The sequence below is a fragment of the Lagenorhynchus albirostris genome, chromosome 2 (genome assembly GCF_949774975.1).
Source record: "Lagenorhynchus albirostris chromosome 2, mLagAlb1.1, whole genome shotgun sequence".
In the NCBI taxonomy this organism is placed as follows: Eukaryota; Metazoa; Chordata; class Mammalia; order Artiodactyla; family Delphinidae; genus Lagenorhynchus; species Lagenorhynchus albirostris.
The window spans coordinates 167176222-167202374 of record NC_083096.1 but is presented as its reverse complement, the minus strand read 5'-3'; the positions used below and the strand labels follow the sequence as shown (position 1 = coordinate 167202374).

Here is a 26153-nt window from a genome sequence, read left to right as displayed (position 1 = left end):
TCACTGATACCCACTAAAATCCTGAGGGCTATCTACCATTTACTGAGCACTTAAAAGCACTTTCCATACTTAACCTTGATCCCTCATTTCCCTTGGGAAGAGCTACCTCATTTTACAAACAGCAACCCCAGCTGGGAGAGGTTCGGCCACTCACTCAAGTCCTTCCACCGGCAAAGGTGAGGAGAGCCAGACAGGAGTGAAAAGAACCAGAAACAGTCTCTACCTCAACGGCCTGACCATGAACGTGGAAAGTTGACTGCCAGACACAGCAACTGAGACACGAGCTGTGGTGGTGCTTCTTTGCAGGACACTGCTTTGGGAGGATGGAGGGTAGCATCGCTAATTCTATCTGGCGGGAAGTCTTCCTGAAGGTGACTGGGCTGAGTCTGGAAGGTTCTGTTCCTTTTGGAGGGGGAGCGGGCCATGGAGCATGGCCAGCAACCCAGGTCTGTTTAAGGTAGTCGGGAGACAGGAAGCCCAGCCAGGCTGAAAGGTTGAAAGGTTGGCCGGCGTGGGGACATCAGAGTCACAGACACGTCCTTCAGGAAGCCTGAGTTGTGAAAGTCCTGAGGATTGGGTTTTTGGGAGGAGGGGACAGACATAGCTGGGGGTGGAGCAGTAGTTTAGGCAGGATCTCAAGACTTAAAGGAGGGCAGAGAAAGTAAAGGCAGAGCCTATCCTATGGATCAACAGGGCCTGGCCACACAGGGTCATTCTGAGGCTGAGGCCCTTGTTGGGAGGGTTGGCAGGGGAACAGGTCATAGCCACCAGAGCCCCCAGCCTGGCTGCAGATGACCTGACCCCACTTGGAGGGGTGCTGACTCCCGTTTCCATCATGAGCTGGCAGAGTTGGGGGACCTCGGAGGCCAAAGCCTGGGGCCGCAGCCCAGAGACAGCAAAGACCAGGAACGACGGGGGAGGATGGAGTGGCCCGTTGTCCCAGCAATTTGGCAGAGGTTGGTAGGAGGAACCAGGAGGCTGAAATGGAGGGTGGAAACAGCCAGTGAAGGGCTTTCGCTGCCAGATATAGATGTGTGGGTACCAGGGAGACGATTGTTTTTTGAGCCCGAGAATACTATGGTCAAACCTACTGTCTCTCTCACTCTCACCAGAATGTGAGCTTCCGGAGTCAAGGAGTTTGCCTTTGGGCCAAGCTCCACGTCTTCGTAGCTGTGTGACTTTGGTCGATTCACTCAACCACTCTGAGCCTCAGTTTCTCAGCAGCAAAATGTGATGATTGAGAGCACTAAGTAAGCTGACAGATGGCATTTGTGAAGGCAGCCTTGTGCATGGGAGATGCTCTCTTCCCACTGAGGGTTTTGCGCAACCACACCTGTGTTCTCTCTCCTCCACCCCCATCCCCAGACCACACTCATCCTTCAAGGCCCATTCAAATTGATCTCCTCCTTGAAATCATTCTTCACAACCCAATGGCTCATGTCACTGACTGCTTAATAATCAAGTAACCATAATTTTTTTCATTTGCTTTTATTCTTTCCTCCTTAGATGGTAAAGCTTTTGAAAGCAGGAACACAATTTCAAGCACGGTTGTGGGGTGGGCAAAGCCCCACTAGCGTGGGAAGTAGACGCCCGGGGTTCAGTTCTTCTAGGTAAACTTGGGGCTCCACATGGCACTGGGGGCTTCAGTTTCATCATTCAAATGGCAACGATAACCTCCCTCACAGTTTCCAGAAGATCAATATAGACATTCTGTGTGAAACATAGTTAGGAGGAGTTGAATAAATATTGTTGAATGAATTGAAACTGCTTTGAAAACTGAAGTTCTTTACAAATGTCAGACCTTATTTTTAATTCCCCATAGTGTATAGTAAAAGGCCTTATCTTTAATTGCTGCTGAGAGAAACTGCATGCTTAAATATTTTCTCCTGTCACCCAGATGAAGACCAAAAGAGGCATCATACAGGGGTTATAAAGATTACTCTGGTTTTAAATGATATTTCATCTTCCTTCTCAGCAGGTCGAGATGACCACAGCTACCCCTCTGGGGAGTACCACCTACTTCTCATTGAACATGACCACCAGAGGAGAAGACTTTCTGTACAAGAGTAAGGTCAACTTAGCTTGGCGGCCAGGGGAGCGAGGGCGGGACAGGTGTTGTGGTCAGCTCCTGGTGTCGAGGTCAAGAGCGTGGGCCCTGGAGACACACTGCCTGGGTCTCAGTCTCAGTAATATACCACTTGCCAACTACATGACCCTGAGCACATGACTTCACTGCTCTGGGCCTGATTTCCTCATTTATAAGATGGGAATATTAACAATGCTGCCACACAGGTAGGTGTGAAAGCTAGAAGGGCTAATCCATGTAAAAAACGTAGAATAGCCTCTGTGCAAATGAAACATACTAAGTACCTAATGAGTATTAGTATTATTATTATTACTATTACTATTATTTTCATTAGGGAGTTTGGGGGCCTAGAAGGCGATGGAGATTTCTATCTCTTGTAAGATGGCCCTACACGAGTCACCTTAAAATGCAGCTACTTTCATACTAGTTTTGCAAAGCAAAAACATCCCATCCATTTACCAAAGAGTAAATGAATGTAGGTAGGAAGAGTTAGTTCTGGGGAGACATTTGCCAAGAACAAGGGGTCCCTAGAAGGAAAAATTTGAGGACCATTCTTCAGAAAACCAACTGACTGTATTAGGTGAAATTTGGGTCCATTTCAGTCATCTCAGGTGACTTGGTACATACCTCCATGAATGGAACAGGCCTCCCGACACACATGGAGCAGTGATGAACAGTGTTAAACAGCTACAGGCTGGGGTACTCGCAGGAAGCTGGGTTAATGGCAGGATGTGGCTCTTCTATGGAGACCCAGAGAGGGTCGCTCTTGGGACAGGGTCCCACATGTTAGCCTGCTCTTGCTGGGTGGGGAGACCTACAGAGGCCTGCTGAGATATGTCTCAAAACAGTTCTGAAGTGAAATGCAGGGTAGATAGAATCACTGTCAGCAAGATGGGAATAATACTGTTTTTGTTTAACTAAAAGTCATGGCTCTCAACTAGGCAATTTTGCCCCCTAAATAGGGTTGCCAGATTTAGCAAATAAAAGTACAGGATACCAATTAAATTTGAATTTAAGATAAACAATTCGGCTTCCCTGGTGGCGCAGTGGTTGAGAGTCCGCCTGCCGATGCAGGGGACACGGGTTCGTGCCCCGGTCCCGGAAGATCCCACATGCCGTGGAGCGGCTGGGCCCCTGAGCCATGGCCGCTGAGCCTGCGCGTCCGGAGTCTGTGCTCTGCAACAGGAGAGGCCACAACAGTGAGAGGCCTGCATACCGCAAAAAAAAAAAAAAAAGATAAACAATTAATAGATTTTTAGTATAATGGTATACCTTGCAATATTTTGAAATTATTCATTGTTTATCAGATATTCTAATTTAATGGGTATTCTGTATTTTATCTGGCAACCCTACCACCAGGAGACACTTGGCAATGTCTGAAGACATTTTTGCTTGTCACTACTGGGAGTGTGGGAGGAGAAGTGCTACTGGTATCTAGTGAGTACAGGCCAGGGATGCTGGTAAATACCCTGCAAGGCACAGGACAGTCCCCACAACAGAGAATTATCCAGCCGAGGCTGAAAAACCCACTGGACTCCCCAGGAAGGAAAGAAAAACAAGTAACACCATGATGGATTCCCCACACCCTCCCTTTTTCCCTCTGTCCTTCTTCCTATGAATAAATGCACAGTTGTTGTTGTTTTTTAAGTAAACTTTTTATAAAAGCATTACATATGTTCGAAAAAGTGCCCAAATGATAAGTGCACAGCTGGACGAATTTTCACAAAGTGCACACAGCTGTGTAGCCAGCCCCGCAGATGAAGAATCAGGCCACCATCCGTGTTTCAGAAGTTCTGGTGCCCTTTGCAATCACTATCCCCCACCCGCTCAAGGGAACCCACTGTTCTGACTTCTACCACCATAGATTAATTCTACCTTGGTTTTGAACTTTGTATTCGTGGAATCATACCACGAATGATTTGTTCAATGTTATGTCTGTATGCACATATTTAATGGTTGCAACATAATGTATATGTATGTATATGTGTATATAATATCATAGTCTATATTCCACACTTTTCTATCATCGAAAGTGTTCCATGTACCATAGTCTTCATAATTATTATTTTAATTACAGTATATTTCATGGATAAGTGTGCTATACCTTATTAAACCCTTCCCATATTTAGAATATCAATAATGTAATAAACATGTTCATTCGTATAGCTTTTTCTGTATTGGGGATTATTCCCTATGATCAATTCCCCAGAATCAAATAGATCGGTTTAAAGTATGAAGCTTGTTTATGATTCTTGATGTTTTCTATATCAATTCTGGCAAGGCTGTTGATCTTGAACCTAATATTAGAATTTGACTTTGGGACTGGGAGCTGATATTGAAATTAGAATCAGAGATATGAAGCTACAAGGACATTCATCATAGCCATGTTTTTAATAGTGTAAAATTAAATGCAACATAAATATCCTCCATAAAGAATTGGTAAGCAAATTATGGCACAGGCAAACAGTGGAGTACTCTACAGCCTTCAAGAGTCATGAAGAGAAATATGTACTTACATAGCAAAAGGATCAGGGTATTTCGTTGTAAAACGGTATATGGAATATGGTTCCATTTTTATCAAGTGCATATTTTTCCATATTTATGAATATTTTCTTAAGATGGATTTTCAGACATAGGATTAATAAATTATTCTAAAAGATGATAGATAAATATGCATATATGCAAAAACATGATCACATTGGTGAATGTATACGTATGTAGACTATCAGTGGTCTTGGGGTAATGAGGTCTTCGTCTTCCCCTCCTCTTTGGCTTGTATGTATATTTTCAAAATTATCTACACAGGGCACAGGGCTATTGTTGTTGCCCATGTGTGTCCTGTAGGAAAAAAAAAATTATCTACAAAAACCACATATTACTTTTATATCATCTGAAAGAAGGATGTTTTATTTCACAAAAGTAGTTCAAGGCTATCTTGGGGATGATAAGAGCAGGGCTTAGCCTAAGGTAGGATTTTGGCAGGGCAGGTGCTGAGGATATGGCCCTCCAAGTCCCATTGGAGGTAGAGGTACACTGCCACTCTAGATGTGACTCTGTCCTGGGGTCAGCAGTGAGTATGCCAGGATTACACGTTCTCTCCTCTCCTTGACCCAGTGAGGATGCCAGGTGTTGTGTCTTCCTCCCAGCCTCCGAATCCTTCCTTGCATTTCAGTTTGCACGTTAGCCATCTCCACTCCTCTCTTCCTCGTAGGTTCGGGAGCCATCGTTGCTGCCATTGTGGTGGTTGTCATCATCATCTTCACCGTGGTTCTGATCTTGCTGAAGATGTACAACAGGTATGGGATGCCCTGGGCTTTGGAACTGTCTGGTCCCTTCAGTGATGCCAGAATGAATGGGAAGTAATGTTCGTGGGTGCCTATTATGTGCACAGCAGTATCTATGAGTCCATCATCAAACGCTCTAACCCTCTGTGGGTCCTTTTTTGCTGTCTGTTCTACTGGAAGAACTTCACAGTGACCATATCTTTTTATATTTGGAGAAATATTTTTAAAATATAATAATATAATGCAATGATAATAACCTTGAGCTGTGTAGTAAACTCTTATATGTAATTTACAAATAAGAGAGGAGTGTTTCAATCCTCTTCTCCTGGAGAGCCCTCTGCTAGGTTGTATTGTGTGGACCACATGAGTATTTGAGGTGACAAATACTGAAATGCACATACCTGTGACTTTACTTTCTGGGACCAAATAAGAGGAAATAAAATCATATAAATTGTAAAAAGAGTAACTGCTGTGTTATCACCTTATGTGTTATCACCTGTAGTCACAGCTTTGCTAGAAGATTATTCTTTTCAGTGAATAAATCAAAATTAAAAGACTAAATTCAATTACATCATAGAAGACCTGGAAGCCATTAAAAATATTGTATAAATGTATAAATTGATGAGGAAATTTGTTTACAACATATTGTCAAAATTTACAAAGCAGTATGTACGTCATTTTTTTTAAATTAATTTATTTTTTGGCTACGTCAGGCCTTAGTTGTGGCAGATGGGATCTTTCGTTGCGGCTAGTGGCTCTTCATTGCGGTGTGCAGCTTCTCTCTAGTTGTGGCACACAGGCTCAAGGGTGCGTAGGCTCCGTAGTTGTGGTGTGTGGGCTTAAGTACCCTGCAGCATATGGGATCTTAGTTCCCCTACAAGGGATCTAACCTGCGTCCCCTGCATTGGAAGGTGGATTCTTAACCACTGGACCACCAGGGAAGTCCCTAAAGCAGTATGTACATTATGATCATACACATGGGTTACGCACATGCACCCAGGAAAAGTTCAAATGATATACCACAAGGTGTTAACAACCAGTATGTCTGCATGATTGGATTGCTAGTAGGTTAGTTGGTTGGTTGGTTTTTGCAAGGTCAAGGGGTGTGCTTCTTTATTTCTGCATTGTTTTTATAATAATATTAATGTATTTATAAGGGTAGCTAACATATATTGATCTCTTACTATGTGCTGGGCACGGTTCTAAGCTCTTTACGTGTATTAACTCATTAGGTCTTCATAACAGCACCACAAAGTGGGTGCTTCTATATCCCCAACTTTATAGGTGTGAAACAGGCACAGGAAGATTAAGTAACATGCCTGAATTCACTCAGCCCTAATTGGCAGAGTTGGGATTCAAACCTAGTTCATCTCGTTTCAGAGAAAATACTCCCACCAGTACACATATAATAACAATAATAACATTTCATATGTTATTTTAAAAAATCTTTGGGCTGTTACAGTTTGGGTCTATTTCAAACCAGGAAGTGGCATCAGACCCCAAGTTCTACCCGCCGTTCCTCTCCATCATTGCTGGAGCTCTAAACCCCTTTTCTAGGTTGAAATTTGGTTGGAGACTCTACTCACCCCATCCTGTTTACAATGATACGTGGGCTGGGAATTGAGAAACCTGGGTTCAGTCTTTGGTCTGTCAAAAGCAGGCAAGTTATTTAGCCTCTCTGTGCTTTGATTTTATCATCTTTAAAATGGAAGTGTCTCTCAATAGACATTTCTCCAAAGAAATGGACAATAGACACATGAAAAGATGCTCAGCATTGCTAAATATTAGAGAAATGCAAATCAAAACTACAATGAGGTATGTCCTCACACTGGTCAGAATGGCCATAATTAAAAAGTCTACTGGACTTCCTTGGTGGTCCAGTGGTTAAGAATCCACCTGCCAATGCAAGGGACACGGGTTCGATCCCTGGTCCGGGAAGATCCAACAAGCTGTGGGGCAACTAAGCCCATGTGCCACAACTACTGAGACTGTGCTCTAGAGCCCGAGAGCTGCAACTACTGAAGCCCGTGCACTCTGTGCCCACGTGCTGCAACTACTGAGCCCGTGTGCTGCAACTACTGAAGCCCACACACTTAGAGCCCATGCTCTGCAATAAGAGAAGCCACCGCAGTGAGAAGCCTGCGCACCTCAATGAAGAGTAGCCCCCGCTCGCCGCAACTAGAGAAAGCCCACATGCAGCAACAAAGACCCAATGCAGCCAAAAAAAAAAAAAAAAAAAATCAGTTAAAAAAAAAGTTAGGGCTTCCCTGGTGGCGCAGTGGTTGAGAGTCCACCTGCCAATGCAGGGGACACGGGTTTGTGCCCCGGTCCGGGAGGATCCCACATGCTGCGGAGTGGCTGGGCCCGTGAGCCATGGCTGTTGAGCCTGTGCGTCCGGAGCCTATGCTCCGCAACGGGAGAGGCCACAACAGTGAGAGGCCTGCGTACCGCAAAAAAAAAAAAAAAAGTTAAAAAAATAAGTCTACAAATAATAAATGCCGGAGAGAGTGTGGAGAACAGGGAACCCTCCTCCACTGTTGGTGGGAATGTAAGTTGGTACAGCCACTATGGAAAACAGTGTGGAGGTTCCTTAAAAAACTTAAAATAGAGTTACCATGTGATCTAGCAATTCCACTCCTGGGCATATATGGAGAAAACTATAATTCAAAAAGATACTTGCACCCCAATGTTCATAGCAACACTATTTACAATAGCTGAGACATGGAAGCAACCTAAATGTCCATTGACAGATGAACGGGTAAAGAAGATGTGGTATGTATACACAATGGAATACTACTCAGCCATAAGAAAGAATGAAATAATGCCATTTGCAGCAACGTGGATGGACCTAGAGATTATCATACTAAGTGAAGTAAGTCAAACAGAGAAAGACAAATATCATGATATTACTTATATATGGAATCTAAAATATGATACAAATGAACTTATTTACAAAACAGACTCTCAGACATAGAAAACAAATTTATGGTTACCAAAGGGAAAAGGCAGGGGTTGGGGGAGAGGGATAAATTAGGAGTTTGGGATTAGCAGATACAAACAAAATAGATAAACAAGGTCCTACTGTATAGCACAGGGAACTATATTCAATATCTTATAATAACCTATAATGGAAAAGAATATGAAAAATATATATATATATGTAACTGAATCACTTTGCTGTACATGAGAAATTAACACAACATTGTAAATCAACTATACTTCAATAAAAGAAAAGGATAGGGGGACTTCTCTGGTGGCGCAGCGGTTAAGAATCCGCCTGCCGGTGCAGGGGACATGGGTTCAAGCCCTGGTCCAGGAAGATCCCACATGCTGCAGGGCAACTAAGCCCGTGCGCCACAACTACTGAAGCCCGTGCGCCTAGAGCCCGCAACAAGAGAAGCCACTGCAATGAGAAACCCACGCACCACAATGAAAAGTAGCCCCCACTCGCCGCAACTAGAGAAAGCCTGCGCGCCACAACGAAGACCCAACACAGCTGAAAAGAAAAGAAAAGAATAGGCAGAAATTTTAATTCAACAACAACAAAAATGGAAGGTTCTTAAAGTGTGATAATTGTGTTATGGTTACATTGAAGAATGCCCTTGTTCTTAGGAGTATTTAGTGTTGAAGTGGCATGATGTCTGCAACTAACTCACAAATGGTTCATGATTTTTTAAAAAACTGTGTGTGTGTGTGTGTGTGTCTGTGTGTGTGTGTAAATGGGGCAAGTAAAAGAAAGAAAGCAAATGTGGCAAGTTGTTAACAGTTTGTCAATTGTTTAGTGAAGGGTATTCAGGTATTAGTTGTACTATTTGTGTAACTTTTCTGAGGATTTGAAATTTTGAAAAAAGAAGCACGATAGGTCAACAAGATGAAATTTCATGTAGACATTCGAATGAGTGATTGTTGTTAGTTATTGAATTTTATGGCATATGAGATGAAAGCCAGGATATATGTTTTAAGTCCATTCTCTTCTCAACTGTGTAAAAAGTTCTTCAATATTTCCAGCAATAAACTTAGTAAGCATAATGAGGCTTCACATTACAACTCTGAACAGAAAAAATACGTAATATCTTCATTTTGCCTTTGAAATAGCCACCTATCTGCTACTTTACTCATTCATTAATAGGAAAAAAAATAAAATTAAGTATCCAACCTAGGTTAAACAAAGAAACTGAAGGGTCAGACTACCTGATGTCTAAGATCCCTTCCAGTTGTAAGCTTCTGTGATTGGCAATTAAGCAACATGATTTAACGATGATCTATATTAATTTCATCACTGGAGCTGTAGTCACAGAGCTCGTTCCCCAAGGCATATGAGGGGGAAGGCTCAGCCATGCGTGTGTATCTCATTACAGGAAAATGAGGACAAGACGGGAGCTGGAGCCCAAGGTCCCCAAGCCAGCCTCCCCTTCTGCCCTGGGCCCAAACAGCAACAGCAGCCAACACCCTGCAACTGTGACCTTCAGCCCTGTTGACGTCCACGTGGAGACTCGGTGACCCCCCATCCTGGGTGCAGTCTCGGCCACTGTCCAAAGAGCCTTCAGTCAAGACCAAGAAGCACATTTCTCCTCTGGCAGCTTCACTACGAGTTTGTTCCGGTCAGGTCAACAGGGGCATCTCTTATGCAATCCCTGATGCTTCAGGCAACCCCCAACCCCATCCTGCCGGGCCCCACCCCAGGTATGTCCATATCCCTGCTGCCACCCTTCCAAAAGGCTGTGCTATTTTGGGAATCCACTGCTGTGGGTTTAGCTGTCTCCCCGCAAACACAATAGCTAGACAGACAGGCAGATAGCCCAGGAGTCTTCTGGTCAGGAGTCAGGGGTCAGGGCATGCTCCTTAGAGGGTCTGCCCTGAGGTCATATCAGAGGAAGGGCCATATCCACAGCTTTGTAGAGCAAAATAGTCAATCCCATAATCAGGCACAGGGGAACTAACTTGGACTAACTCACCAACAACCCAGCTTGTTAATTTATAACTTGTTCCAGTGCTAAATGACTGCTAGCTAGCTCATGATCATTGGTCAGCACATTTCTCCCTCTTTAAGAAAGGTTTTGGGGAAAACTGGATTCTTCTCCAAAGGTGTCTACTTCTTTAGTAAAGAGTCAAAGTCGAAGACATAGGATGACCTTGAGGAAGAACGGCATCTAGGATGAAAGCTTGTTGTAGTGTCCATGGGCCTGGAATAAGCCTGGTGTCTGGTCAGGGCCCCTCCCCCCCCACCCCCCCACGGGGGCTGGATTAACCTTGACTCAGTCTCATTTCTTGGCTTCCCTCTATTTGGATTCTGAGCAATCCTCACTCTCCAGTTACCATCTTACCTCCAAGGTCCAGTATTTGGAGACTGATTAGATTACAGCTCTATTTATGTTACCTCTGCCCTTCCTGGTCACCTTGCAAAGATTCAGGATATATTCAAAGTACCACATTCACAAACCATTCCTCTGGACAGAACTCATCTCTTTGACACTTCAGCCTGGAGAACAATCTACCGAAAGAGGAAAGCATTTTGGAATTAAGAAGACCTGCCTTCCAAGCCCTATTTCCTGGTTTCGTGGCCTTGGGAAAGTGACTTGACCCCTCCGTATTCTGTTTCCTAACATGAAATGGGAATAACGTCTGCCTCACTGGGTGACTATGACAAGCCAGGGACTTAGTAAAACAGCTTAGGTAGCACCTGGCGCCCAGCAGATGCTTCATAAATGGGAGCCAGCATTATTATTATGAATTTCTTCCATTGTAAGACATACACTTGTTGCCATTTTAATGATTCTGAAATCAGAATGTCTTAAAATGGATGGGTCCACTAATGAGGTTGCATTTTTTTTCTCTCTCTCTCTCTCAAAAAGCTGTTTTTTAGCCAGTTGTGCATTTTACAGTTGAAGGCATCTTGGAAACAAGGTAATAAATCTGTATTCTGTTACAGACAGTGACACACTCTGACATTTAACCTTAAACTCTAGGAGTCTCTCCTTCTGAGGGAAATCTCTTTTGAGGGAAAACTGAGGGTCAGGAGGTAAGAAGACAGACGCAGGGTCACACAGTTCATGTCATCCCACTATAAAAATGCTCACTTGAATATATCTGGAGAAATACAGGCAAATTCTTTCTCCCCAGACATCTCTTCTCCCTCCTGTGTTTAAATATCCGCCAGACACTTTGCAAGGTGTTTTACATAAGTTATGTCATGGGATTTATTTTTCCCAATAACCCTGGGAGGTATTATTTTTCCCATTTGCCAATGAGAATTTCAAACTCAAGAAGAAAAAATACTTGCTCAAAGTCTCACAGCTTGTGAGACAGTAAGTTGCAAAGACAAGACTCAAACCGTGGCCTCTTTGACTCCAAAGTCCATCTTTTTGTTGTATCACACTCTTCCCTGACATCCTGGCTCAAAGAACATGGATTCTTTTGTGAGCTGAGCAAGAGGAGGACAGGCTTACCCATGTGTCTGAGTGGAGGTCGGGGGTCAGCTTCCACACCAAAGGTGGGGCAAAGCCACTTTGGTAGCCTCCTCTGGGCTTCCATGATTTTAGACAAAGGGGCCGTTTCCAAATCCATCCAAGCTCTAAGGATTTCTGCTTCATTCCCCCACCACTTAGGCTCAAGGAGCAAGGCAGGAGATGGCCTCGAACCAGGACAAAGCCATTTAAGGACTCAAGCCCACATAGATATGTTTCCCAGATGTATTCTGCTTTAAAAAAAAAAAAGATTAGGGCTTCCCTGGTGGCGCAGTGGTTGAGAGTCCACCTGCTGATGCAGGGGACATGGGTTCGTGCCCCGGTCCGGGAAGATCTCGCATGCCATGGAGCGGCTGGGCCCGTGAGCCACGGCCACTGAGCCTGCGCATCCGGAGCCAGTGCTCTGCAACGGGAGAGGCCACAGCAGTGAGAGGCCCGCGTACCGCAAAAAAAAAAAAAAAAAAAAAAATTGTTTGGAGTGTTCTAGCCCTAAAGCCAAACTCTTCTGTCCACAGTGGAATCTTCCTGGAAGAAAGAAGAACATATCCCTCTAGTATAAATGAAAGCTTGGAAATGGAAGGGGGAGGTAGAGAGGTGAGGGGGAGGCAAAGAAAAGCGTTGTGTTTTGTTTTTAACTGATGACGATTACCTCAGTAAACATCCTTTAAGGGCTCCTGTATGCCAGTTGAGGTGCTACTAAATACAGTAAGCATGGTCCCTGCTCTCAGGGAGTCTGCGGCTGGCCTCCTGAGACAGGGATCTTGCAGCATAGTTGAATTTCTTTTCTGACAGGTGCCTTTCCTAACAGAGCAGATGCTGCCTTATTTGGCCACTGAATCAATAAATGATATTAAACGCTTAAAGAAAAATGTCTAAAAATAAAAAAGTTTAAATCAAACATTTGTTGAGTTGATTTCAATTCAGTTTAGAGATAACAAATACATTTTTTAGAAACTTCCTTCCCCTGACAATGTAGACAGTGCCCTGAGGGAAAGCAGGAGCTGTTTCACACACTGCGTTCTCACTTCTATAGGATGGTGGGAAAGATGGGCTGCTCTGTGAGGTAGAAAATGTGTTAACTTGATGAAATATTATGCAGAGAATCCCGTTTCACAGCAGGCTGAGAAGCCAAGGTTTGGGGACCCCGGGGAGTGGAGGAGACATTAGAATGGAGCCCAAATCACCAATAATGATGTTTACCATGAACTAAGCTCCTGCTGTGAGCCAGGCATAGGTTGGGTCCTTCCTACCCACCAGCTCCTTTAACCATTCAGCTCCCTGCATAGAGCCATCATTATTTCTGTTTTTTGGATGAGGAAACAGGTGCAGGGAGGTAGCTTGTCTGTAGGTGATGTCATGGACATGTGTCCTTCTTTTGGTGATGTTGAGTTCATTTGACTGGTCTAATTATTAAATATACATAAGACAGGGCTTCCCTGGTGGCTCAGTGGTTGAGAGTCCACCTGCCGATGCAGGGGACACGGGTTCGTGCCCCGGTCCGGGAAGATCCCACGTGCCGCGGAGCGGCTGGGCCCGTGAGCCATGGCCGCTGAGCCTGCGCGTCCGGAGCCTGTGCTCCACAACGGGAGAGGCCACAACAGTGAGAGGCCCACGTGCCGCCAAAAAATATATATATATATATATATTTTATATATATATATATTTTATATATATATATATATATACACATAAGACAGATTATCAGGAGAAAAAAAATAAATTTATATGCATGGAGGTCTCATAGAAATGGGACCCCTGAAGTGACCAAAGCAGGCTGTTTATGCAATATCATTTTTAGACAAAGAAGCAATTATTTGTGAAGATTCAATGGAACAAAGGGGCTCATGCTTGGTGTAGCAGATGAATGAAGAAGTAACAATGTTTCTTTATACAGATTTCTTAGCCTTGAATTCCCTAACTCTGGTGAGAAGGATGCTTTCTATCCTCCTGGTATAAGGAGGATACCTTCACATGGGAGATTTATTTCCCACTATCAGGGAGAAACAGGGGGGTCAGAGAGGTTTTCTTTAATATCATTTTTTTTTCTACTAGCTGTTTCTCAAGTAACTTTAATTCAAAATAATCAATATGCCATCATGGTGTATCTTGGGCAGGCTACTCTGAGCCCCAGCAGTGACCATTCCAGTGTTTGGGAAGTCCTCTACTTTAAGAGACAAGACCACCTCCTGTTATAAAAACTGGAAAGGCCAGACACTCATTTTCTCGGAGTCTCTTGCAGCTAGGGGGAGGTCACATGACCTAGGCATTGCCAATCAGACACCTGTGCCGCAGACTTTGAATCCAGAAGTTGGCAACCTCGAGGGATAGGAACTGCAGGATCTGCTCTGGTGGCAGGTGTGTTGGCACCCTCCACTTCAAGAGGCAGCCACATCAGGGATTCTAGCAGCAGTGGCAGGGGCATTCCTGAGTCCAGACCCAGTGCCCATTGGCGTTGACTATGTGAGCTGTGCCCGACAACATCAGCCATGGTATCTGTACCAAACTAGTTCTGTAGTAGGATTTTAAGCATCACACCGGGCATCATATCTCTGAGCCTGGTTCTAGCCTTCCAGGAATTCTAGCAACTACCTGATTCCCTTTTCTGTTGAAATCAAGGGTCACTTCCTGTTGCTTGTAGCTAAGTACTATATGGCTGTGGGGGACTTGCTCGTGGCCACCCACATGGGAAGTGGCTGGCACTAGAACCCAGGTCCCCAAAGCTCTTGCTCTTTCCATGCACATGCTTCCAGGCAAGTGATCACAGGATCCCAAAGTGCTGTGAAATCATAGAGGAAGTAAAGTCGCCACCAATTACTCTTATCCCAGAGACTTTGTGACTTTGTGAATGTTGATGAGGGAGTATTTAAAAAGAACCTGGAAGAATGGGTAGGATTTTTTTTTTTTTTTTTTTTTTTTTTTTGCGGTACACGGGCCTCTCACTGTTGTGGCCTCTCCCGTTGCAGAGCACAGGCTCCGGACGCGCAGGCTCAGCGGCCATGGCTCACGGGCCCAGCCGCTCCGCGGCATGTGGGATCTTCCCGGACTGGGGCATGAACCGGCGTCCCCTGCATCGGCAGGCGGACTCTCAACCACTGTGCCACTAAGGAAGCCCTCCCCATCTTTTATTAACCACCTGCTCCCCATCTTTTACTAACACTAGGATATGTTCAGAATCTTCCATTTCACTCATTCTGATGTGTGTGCAGTGGGTGCTCATTATGGTTTTAATTTGTATTCCCTGATGATTAATGGAACGGATCGCTTTTTCATATGTTCATTGGCCATTTCAATTTCATTAGGGTTCATCTTTTATGAAGTTATCTTTCCATTTTTCTGTCCATTTTTTGTATTTGCTTCTTTCCTTTTTCATTACTGACTGGTCAGAGTTTTATATGTATTCTGGATATAAGTCCTCTGTCAGCTTGCGGCTTGCCTTTTTAAAAACTAACAGCTTTGGGCTTCCCTGGTGGCACAGTGGTTGAGAGTCCGCCTGCCGATGCAGGGGACACGGGTTCGATCCCTGGTCCGGGAAGACCCCACATGCCACGGAGCAACAAAGCCAGTGTGCCACAACTACTGAGCCCGTGCACCTAGAGCCCATGGTCCGCAACAAGAGAAGCCACTGCAGTGAGAAGCTTGTGAATCGCAACGAAGAGTAGCCCCCACTCGCCACAACTAGAGAAAGCCCACGTACAGCAACAAAGACCCAACACAGCCATCTAAATAAATAAATAAAGGGCAATGGGGAGCCACAGAAGGTGCTGGAGTGTGGAAGTGACCAGATCAGATCTGTGCTTTAAGGAGATGAATCTTGCTATAATGTGCAGAACGGATTGGTGTGGGAGAGACTGGAGGCTGGGAGAACAGTTTCAAGTCTATTGCAAAAAGTAACAGGAGCATCTGTGTGTCTGTTAATTTTTAAATGCCTTTTGTAAATAGCCCTCTAATTGTGAAGTTTTGTTCTTTTCCTTTTTTTAAGTAGCTATTTGTGGGTGTGCAGTAACCCAACAAAAATGTCTCCAGGAATCCTCTCCGGCCCACTGGATGGGAACACACAGGGGGGCATTGTATCAGCTCTGTAGCCCTTTGTCCCAGGACACCCATTCCCCATACAGAAAATTTCCTGGCAAAGAGGCGAACTACTGTGGTTCAGCAGATACTACTGTCCTGGCCTCTTGACTGTCTGCCCACGTTTGGGAGAAGCAGGTAAAAACAAGAATGACCTTCAGGTCTCTAGTGACATGAAACCCTCTACCTGATCACAGCCCAGATAGTAGCAGAGAGGGTCCCTTCCTGCCTCAACTCAATCGCTTGAATGAATGTTACCTGGGCCCCCAGATGTTCTTAAAGATGCTGCAGTGCCTTAATTGATCTCAGAGAAATACAACAACCAATTTAGGCATTCTTTCTAGCTTTCCAGCTCTTGTCTTAGGAGGCATATGGAGTAAAAAAGATACAAAACTTTTATGTCTCAGTATTCACAACCTTGACTGGAAGAATCTGTGAATTGGGCAGTTTGCTCCGCATAATAAAGGAGGGGAGAAGAGGGTGGTGTTTGTTTTGTTTTGTTCTGTGTGTTTGCTTCTCCTCCCTGCCTGGCCCCTCCACCATTCTCTCCAAGTTCATGGCGCCGTCATCTCTGACCAAGTGAGCCCCTTCTTATTTTACGTTTTCCACTTCACCCTGAATCGCCACTCCTACTTTTCATCTCCACCATAGACACTCCCTTTCATTTATTTAATTTATCTCATTAAAAATAACAAGCAAAAACTTTCCATTGACCACTCGGGCCCCTTCAGGCACTGGGCCACCTCTCTGCTTTCCCTGATAGCAAAATTCTTCAAAAGTGCTGTCTGCGGCGTACTCTTAGGAAGAGTCTTGGGAACAATGAGGGTGGGGACAGAATGGAATGGAGGAGCGACCATAGAAGTGGACAGAGGACATGAGTGGAATAAAGCTGACCCCACGCAGGTATAGAGCTGAAGGTCAAGTGGAGTCACTGTCCCTGTCCCTCTGGTAAGCTTGGTGGCCTGAGGCCCAGGGACCCGCACTGGGTGGCCGTGGGACTGCTCACCTGGGTGGCCGTGGGCTTCTGGTGACCAGACATGAGGGTCGTGGAGGCCTGCATGAGAACCTCTGTGGTCACAGCCGCAGGCACCCAGGTGTGGATTTCTACCGAGGACAGTCACGCCTGTGCCCGTGGCCACACTCACAAGAGCATCTGGCGTGGGCACACTCCCGGTCACGAGCATGGAGGATTTGCCCCATGGCCATAGCCATGGCCACTGCCATGACAGCCTCTCCCACAGAGGACATGGACGTGACCATGAGCGGCCTACGCACTGGGGCCACAGTGCCGATCTCTGCAGCTCCATTTTTCTTCCACTTCCTTATCCCTGAGGAGTCCAGGTCCCCTGACACTGCTTTCCACTCCAGATTTCACTCAGTTTTGCTTGGGGTGGGCTCCTGGGAGATGTCTTCCTCAACCTCATGCCCCCTGCCCTGGAACCTCCTTCTTACCACTGTCTGGAGCACAGTGGGAGGGCCCTGTCCTGTCTGCGAGATGGCGGGTCCTCGGCGGAACCATCGCCTCTCTCTGTGAGTCGAGGTGGGAGGATAAGCACGTGCTCTGGGTCACACATGGAAGTCACTGACGTGGAAGACAGGAGCATCCTCTGAAGGAGAAGCAGAGCTCAGAGGAAGAAGAAAAGGAAGTGGTGGGGAGGGGTCTCAGAGGAGGAGAGGAGGGAGCACGGGGCGCAAAGATGGGCCCAGGAGACCTCAGAATTCTGAAGGGGAAAAATCAGGTTCAGACCTGCATGTATTGGGGTAGCTGAATCTGGCTGCCGACTGGCACCAACCTCACGGCTGGTCTGGCCATGGTGCTTCATTTCGGGGGGTCGGGGGCTGGAGATCCTGACCACAGTGACTGTCCCACTGCAAGAAGTGCCCCAAGAAGTCGGGGACTATGCCTTGTTGGTCCAGTCTGGCAATAGGGGCGCTGGTGTGTGCAGCCTTACGCTCCTAACTCAAAGAGGGGCGTGGGCAGTGAAGTGCAGGCGGGGCGGGGCCTGGCTGGGCTCTGCTGCTCACTGCTTTATCTACAAAGCAACTACGTACCATGTCCGCGTGGCCTGAGCTGTTGAGGGAGGTGTCACCACTGCAGTCCCTTCCTGGAGATGCTGCGGCAGGTTGTCATATGGTGATGATGGTCCACTCGAGTGACAGGTGGGATAAACTGCCCCCAACCCTGCCCCAAACTTCTAGCCTCTAACTCCTCCAGGTCAGGGGTCTGTGGAGGTTGGACGCCCTGGCCAGGGAGCTCTGCTAAGGGAAAGAGCTGTATCTGAGGGAAGCGGAGGCTTTGGCACGAGGACCATCAGGGTTTGGCAGTCTCACAGGGGCTGTAGAGGCGAAATTGAGAGGCTAGAGGGACGGTGTCATCAGGCACGGGCTGACCACGTTGTTGGGTTGGAGGGCTGCCTGGGGCCACGAAGAAGGCTGGAAGAGAGAGAGTGGACGGCAGCCCACCCCGTGTCCCCACCCCACCTGTTCTCGGAGGACCAAGCTGCCACACACAGGCTTCTCCAAGGTCTGCCTCCCTTCTCCCACCTGCTGGTGGAAACTCCAGCGAAGACCAGAGCCCTGGACAGAGGGGGAAGCAGGAGGAGGTGAGGATAAACATCAGTTAAACTTCAATCACGTAACCGGATCCAGGAGTGACAGGGAGGAGGGGGATTAGCTGCTAATCTCATGGCCTGATTTGTGTGTGTGTGTCTCTATTCTTTTTATATTACTGGGGTTTTTTGGGGGGTTTTTTGTTGTTGTTTTGCGGTACACGGGCCTCTCACTGTCGTGGCCTCTCCTGTTGTGGAGCACAGGCTCCGGACGTGCAGGCCCAGCGGCCATGGCTCACGGGCCCCGCTGCTCTGCCGCATGCGAGATCTTCCCGGACCGGGGCACGAACCTGTGACCCCTGCATCGGCAGGCGGACTCCCAACCACTGCGCCACCAGGGAAGCCCTATATTACTGTTTGAATGGAGAGTAGGGGTAATGAAATAAAGTCCTTGTATCTTCAGCCCCACCAAAAAAAAAAAAAAAAAAAAAAAAAAAGTGCTGTCTCTGCTTGCTTTACCCACTTCTTTTCCTGGTCTCTCTAAAGCTCTCTCTAGTAGTGAGGCTTTCAACCCCATCATTGCATTAAATTATCTTTGCCAAAACTACTCAGTCCTCCTCGCTCATTTTATCAGCTTATCAGCAGAGTCGGGCACAGCCTATTGCTCCTTCCTTCTGGAAATGGTTCCCCGCTTGGCCTCCAGAACCCCACGCTCTCTTGGTTCTCTTCCAACCTCAGCGGCCATTCCTTTTCGGCCTCTTTGCTGGTTCCGCACCACCTTCCCTCCTGCTAAATAATGGAGTGTCTCGGGGCTTGGTCTCAGGCTCTCTTGCTGTTATGGTCTCTACGTGACTTCATCTAACCCCATGATTTAAATACCTTCTATCTACTGCAACTCCCAAAAGTGTATCCTCAGACCTTTCCCCTGAATTCTATTCTAGATAAATGGCCAACAGACTCCTCAATACCTCCACTTGGATGTCTAATGGGCATCCCAAACATAAACCAAACCAAACTCCTGTTTTTTCCACCTAAACTTACTCTTCCCCAGTCTTTCCCTCCCAGTGAACCCTCAGCAACATCTCAGGTTCCTCCTGTTCCCTCACACCCATTTATTAATAAATTGTCCGCTCTTTTTAAAACTCTCTCTGTTCTCCCAGTTTGCAACTTGTCTTTTTACTTTTGGTGGTATCTTTTTTTTTTGCGGTACGCGGGCCTCTCACTGTTGTGGCCTCTCCCGTTGCGGAGCACAGGCTCCGGACGCGCAGACTCAGCGGCCATGGCTCACAGGCCAAGCAGCTCTGCGGCACGTGGGATCTTCCCGGACCGGGGCACGAACCCGCGTCCCCTGCATTGGCAGGCAGACTCTCAACCACTGGGCCACCAGGGAAGCCCTGGTGGTATCTTTTGAGGAACAAATGTAATTTGTTTCTTTTATGGTTAACACTTCTGAAAATACCTTGTTTGAAATATTTCCCATCCCCAGTTCTTGAAGATACTCTCTGGCAGCTTTTCTTTTTTCTCTAAAGATTTGCCTTTCACATCTCTCCTACCACCCTATTCTAAATTACCAGCACTGTGTCCTGGATCACTGTAATCCCTCTTCACTGCTCTCCCAGCCTCTAGTCTTGCCTCTGCACAATAACCATGGTGATCCTGTAAAAATAAGCCAGATGTTTTCACTACTCTGCTAAAAAGCGTCTAATGGATTCTCATTTTGTTCCAAGCAAAACCCTCAGCACTTACCACAGCCTGCAAGGCCCTGTGTGACCTCACCCACCACATCTCTCACTTCCTGTAACTCCCTCTTCTCACTCTACTCGGGCCATGCACTGGCCTCCTTAATGTCCTAAAACATGCCAAACATTCTCCCACCTCAGGACCTTTGCACATACTGTTCTCTTTGCCCGGAGTTCTCTTCCCGCACATAACCAGTCTTGTTCCTCTTAAAACAGGCTTCTGCCCCCAGGTCTCCTTATCAGAGAGGACTTCCACAGCCGCCCTGTATAAAATAGCACATCTCCTCCACCCGCAATCTCCATCCTGTGTTCCTCATTTATTTTTCCTTGTCATCTCTCTTCTTCTAGTAGAATATAAGTTCCATAAAAAACACAGTTTTGCTTAGTGTGCTGCTATATTCCCAACGTCAAGAGTGGTGCCTGACAGACAACCAGTATTAAAAAAATACTATTGAATACATGATGGGATGAATGAAAGTGTCTTGAAAAATATACAGTGTTCATTTAAGAATAAATGTTTTGAATGTACATAAATTTACATAAATATCATGTAGATATTCTGCTTCTTACTTTCTCACTAAACATATTTAAGATCGAACCGTACTGCTGAATGTAAATCCAGTTTGTTATTTCTGACCACTGCCTAGTGTGCCATCAAATGCCACATTTTCTCATCCGCCTCCTTGACGGGGGACACACGGTTTGCCTGCAGCTCCAGCTATATACACAGCATGAAATAAACTTTCTGCAACTTACACCTTATGAACCTGCGTGAAAGACCTTTTTGGTATTTTGGGGGTGGGGAGTGGAGAGAGTGGGATGGTATGTATACTCAGGAGTAGAATTGGTGAGTCACAGGACAAACATAGATATGCTTAATTCAACTAAGTACAGCCAAAAGGCCTGCCAGGGAGAAAGCACACATAATTTATGCCTACCCCCATCAACAATTTGTGGAAAATCCTGTTTCCTCCATATCCTTCCTGGCCCTTTGAAGTACCTTGCGTTTCTAATGTTTGGCATTATTACAGATATAAAATATTATCTAATTGTTCTTTTCATTTGCATTTCTCTGATTACCAGGTAAGAGCACATAGAGTTTAGTTCTGACGTTTGCAACCTTTGGGTTCTTTTGTTGTTGTTGTTTGTTTTTTTGTTTTTCTTGAGGGGGGAGAGGGAGGGAAGGGGAGAAATCACTATTTAGACACTAATAAAATTTATTAATTCATTTATTCTCCTTTATTCCCCATATCTCATTGCTTTCTCCTGGATTCAGTTCTCTTCTTGCTTTATGCTTACTTCAGGAGGGATTTCAAAGAAGGTCTTTACATGGCAACATCTCTGAGACCTTGAATAAATATTTATTTTCCTCGAGTATTTAAATGACAGTATAGGACTTCCCTGGTGGCACAGTGGTTAAGAATCCACCTGCCAATACAGGGGACACGGGTTCGAGCCCTGGTCCGGGAAGATCTCACATGCCGCGGAACAACTAAGCCCACGTGCCACAATTACTGAGCCTGCGCTCTAGAGCCCACGAGCCACAACAGCTGAGCCCACATGCCACAACTACTGAAGCCCACGCGCCTAGAGCCCCTGCTCCACAACGAGAGAAGCCACCACAATGAGAAGCCCGCACACTGCAGTGAAGAGTAGCCCCGCTCACTGCAACTAGAGAAAGCCCTTGTGCAGAAACAAAGACCCAACACAGCCAAAAATAAATAAATAAATTTATTTTAAAAATAAAAATAAATAAATAAATGACAGTATAACCAGAGATAAAATTCTAGTGTCAAAGTTCTTTGCCTTCAGCACTTTGAAAATACGAGTCCATTGTCTTTTGCATCCCAGCTATTGAGTTCAACGATCTAACCATATTGCCAGGAGTTTTTCTGCCCCACATTGTGTTGTATTTGTAAAATACCAAATAAAATATGTAACATTTTAAAACATGGCTCTGAACCACTCTAACTCAACTCGAGTTGGAGCATTACCAGTGCTGTTTAATAATCTACCTCTGTGTTCTTTCCCTATCATATTCTCTATTCTCACCCACCCCGCACCAGGGAACCATTTTCCTGAATGTTCCTCATTTTAAAAATAAATTTGTCATAAATGTGTGCTTCCCTAAAATAATACATTGTTTAGTTTTGCTAGTTTTTTCCAGCTTTTCATAAATGAGCTTATGGTGTGCATAGTCTTCTGCAACTTCTTTTTTTTTTCACTCAACTTTATATTTCTGTTTCATCTATTTTGTTGCATGTAGCTGTACCTAATTCTGTTTCTTTCTGCACGATATTCCACTTTGGAAACATGTTACAATCTACCCATTATCCTGATAACAGACATTTAGGTTTACCTCCAAGTTTTTGCCAGTAGAAAGGATATTGCTATGAATATTTTATACATATCTCTTGGTACATGCATACAATTGTTTGGAATAGAAATGCTGGGTCATAAGGTTTGCACATCTTTAATTTTATTCAATAATGCCAACTTATTTTCTAAAGTGTTTGTAAAATTTCCTCTTCTACCAGCAGTACATGAGAGTTCTGTTTAATCCACATCTTCAACACTTTGTATCACTAGACTTCATAATTTTGAGTAGTCTAGTAGATGTAAACTGGTACCTTGTGATCTTAATTTGCATTTCCTAGATTTCTAGAGAGGTTGAGCATCTTGTCATATGTTGATAAGTTCTGTGAAATGCTGGCTCAAGTCTTTGCCCATCTTTGCACTGGGTTGTGTATCTTTTTCTTATTTGTTTATGGTAGTTTGTAACAGTATCTATTCTAGATGTTAATCTTTTCTCAGTTTCAATAATTTTGTTGCAAATATCTTCTCCCAGTTTGCCAGTTTACAACTTGTCTTTTGACTCCCTTCATGATATCTTTTTTTTTTTTTTTAGGCCACACCATGTGGCATGTGGGATCTTAGTTCCCTGACCAAGGATCAGACCCGTGCCCCCTGTATTGGGAGTGCAGAGTCTTAACCACTGGACTGCCAGAGGAGTCCCATCTTTGTGGTATCTTTTGATGAACAAACATTTTTTTACTTAATGTAGTCAAATTTATTCATATTTTTATCTTATAGTTAGCAGGGTTTTTGTATCTTGTTTAAGGAAATCTTTCCTATCCTTAGGCCTTAAAGATATGCTCTTGAAGCTTTTTTTTTTTTAAGTTTTGCCTTTCACATGAAAGTTTTTAATCATTAGGAATGAACTTTTATGTGTAAGGTGAAGTATGAATCCAATTTCATTTTTTCTATATGCATAACCAGTTGCCTCGGTGTCACTCATCCTTTCTCTGATATCTACAAAGCTGCCTGTGTCTTATGTCAAATTTTCATATACATGTGGGCTTTTTCTATGCTATTGTTTTCTTTGGTGAGTTTGTCAATATGTTTGCTTTTATGTTGTTGGTTTTTTTGTTGTTTTTTCTAAATTTCTTTTATTGAAGTGTAGTTGATTTACAACGTGTTAATTTCTGCTGTACAGAAAAGTGATTCAGTTATACATATATATACATTCTTTTTTACATTCTTTTCCATTATGGATTATTACAGTATATTGAATATAGTTTCCTGTGCTATACAGTAGGATCTCGTTGTTTATCCATCCTGTATATAATAGTTTGCATTTGCCAATCTCAAACTCCCAATCCATCCCTCTCCCATGCCCCTTCCCCCTTGGCAACCACAAGTCTGTTCTACATGTCTGTGAGTCTGTTTCTGTTTCATAGATTAGTTCATTTGTGTCATATTTTAGTTTCCACATATAAGTGATATCATATGGTGTTTGTCTTTCTCTTTCTGACTTACTTCACTTAAGATACTGCATTTTCTTAACTAATACAGGAGGTCAAGGCCTCCCACCTTAAACTGCTCTTTAGCAGTGGCTATTTTTGGACATTTGTCTTCATAAAAATAATGGAATCAGCTTGCAATTTCCTCAAAAATTCTGTTTGGATTTTTATTGGGTAATGGACAATAAAAATAAATCTGTTTGGAGAAAACTGACATCTTTACAATGGTATAATTCCACTAACACCCCTACTGTCCTTTGTGTCATTGCCACATATTTTAATGTCTACATGTGTTAAAAAAAAATCCCAACTTACACTGTTATTAGTTTTGCCTTAAAGTCAATTGCCATTCAAGAAATTTAAGAAAAGAACAAAAAGTTGTATTTTTAAATATTCATCCACTTATTTACCATTCCCATTGTTCTTCTTTCCTTCCTCTCCTTTTTTTTTTTACAGGAAAACAATACCTTTATTAGGAGGCATGAAAATGCATAAACTCATTTATAAATAAATGTAGCATAATTTACCCAGTGAAAAAATAGCTAAAATCCATGAGTAAACTGGATTTTATCTTTGAAATGATTACATATTTGATCTCTAATAATTTCACCCTCCATCATGATCTCTTAGTAGCAGTAATTTTGCACTGACTATAGAAAAGCTGTTACCAGTGATTATCATATGGGAGGGAAATTTTTCAAGAATTTTCTTTAGAAATGAACCAGTGCAAACAAATTCAGATTGTGAGGGATACAGTAAGACCTGGGGCTTATCTTCTGAAAAGTAGAAAATAAAAATCCCAAACATTCATTAAGAAATGAAAAAGCAAATTACATTTTGATCATTGAAAAATAACACATATGGACATTATAAAACATTCTTAACCAGTGATTGCAATAATTACATTTAAAAATGTTCATTCAAGTACTGGTGATCAATAAACATTCAAAGTCTCATTAAAAGTAACACTAGGCATAGATACATGTGAACAATGCTTCTTTTGATTTAACAACAACAAAAATCATGTCAACAGGAGACAAGTTACCCTTAAAATACTGGTTTTTTTGGTCTGTAAATGATTTTCCACGGTCTGTATATTTTATTTGCTAAGAAGCAAGGAACATCTCACAATGGCTAATTAAGAAGTCCCTTCTATAAAATGAATTTCGATATTATAGAGATAAACATCCTAAAACACAAATTCAGCTTAAAAATAACAGTGCAGAATCAGTTTTCTTTGGTAAGAAATTGTTAATTCCTTACCAGTGTTGGTTTGCTGTTGTGCAGACTCTATCAGAACACTTCTTCGATATTTACCAAAGAGCTATTTAATGAGCTGAAAAGACTTCATAAACTCTGGTACCACAATAGCAATGTAGAGCTTAAGCCAAAATTGCGCTGAAATCAACACCATTTCCTTCATTACTGTTGTTAATGAAACTTCCTTCAAAAAGCTCCTTCCTAATTTTGGCCTGAGTCTCAGGCTTTAATAAAAGTTGCTTTATCTGTTTCACTTTGGACTGCAGACCCATCCTCTCTCGCACAAAGCTTCATTAATTAAGTCTTGGATTCCAATAGCTTTCTGGCCTATGGGAAAAAAATTATATGATACATTTTATGTGCAAATGCCAATGAAAAACATTCAATATGGCACACCGACTTATCAAAAGAGGGTTAAAAAGAAACCTTTAAATGCTGCCCACATTTATAGAAAAGGTTGCATTTCACCAAAAATATATCATTTACATGAAACAAGATCACTGCATAGCAACAGCCCACATAGGACAAACATGAAACATTATGGACTAACTATATGGATAATAATTTCAACAGTGATCATTTTAATCGTAGCACTCGTTAGCTCTGTGTATGTTTTGGCCTCAGATAAAGTAGTCAAATGCCCTGCTAAGCAATATAAATGGCAGTATTCCATTTACAGCAAGGCCCCTTCCATGGCCTTTAATTTGAGTCCACGAGGCATAACACAAACTCCTCTCTCCCACAGCCCCGGCTGAGGGCAACTGAAACCAGTGCCATTCTTCCTTCATAAATTAATTTCCTCTGATAGTCCCAGCACTCCATTTTTCTTCTGTTGTGTTTCAGGAATGCAAACACATCAATCATGAAAGCATTAGGCAATCTCCACAGATTGGACAAGAG

At 43.9% G+C, this 26153-nt stretch overlaps 1 protein-coding gene and 1 pseudogene across 6 annotated transcripts in view; both read left to right on the top strand.

Moving 5' to 3' along the window:
• The window catches only part of NCMAP (non-compact myelin associated protein), a 108417-nt gene extending 95685 nt beyond the window's left edge, over positions 1 to 12732 (top strand). For 4 of the 6 annotated variants that reach the window (XM_060141068.1, XM_060141070.1, XM_060141071.1 and 1 more), the window contains 3 exons: positions 1976 to 2066; positions 5298 to 5382; positions 9729 to 12732. In XM_060141068.1, coding sequence (XP_059997051.1) covers positions 1976 to 2066; positions 5298 to 5382; positions 9729 to 9870 — 318 coding nt within the window. In that variant the 3' untranslated portion in view covers positions 9871 to 12732. Of the gene's footprint in view, positions 1 to 1975; positions 2067 to 5297; positions 5383 to 9728 lie in introns of those variants that run through there. The other 2 variants (XM_060141073.1, XM_060141058.1) reach the window with 2 other exon arrangements.
• Positions 12733 to 16458: 3726 nt separating this feature from the next.
• Positions 16459 to 26018, top strand: LOC132515590 (zinc transporter SLC39A7-like; annotated as a pseudogene).
• The last annotated feature ends 135 nt before the right edge of the window (positions 26019 to 26153 follow it).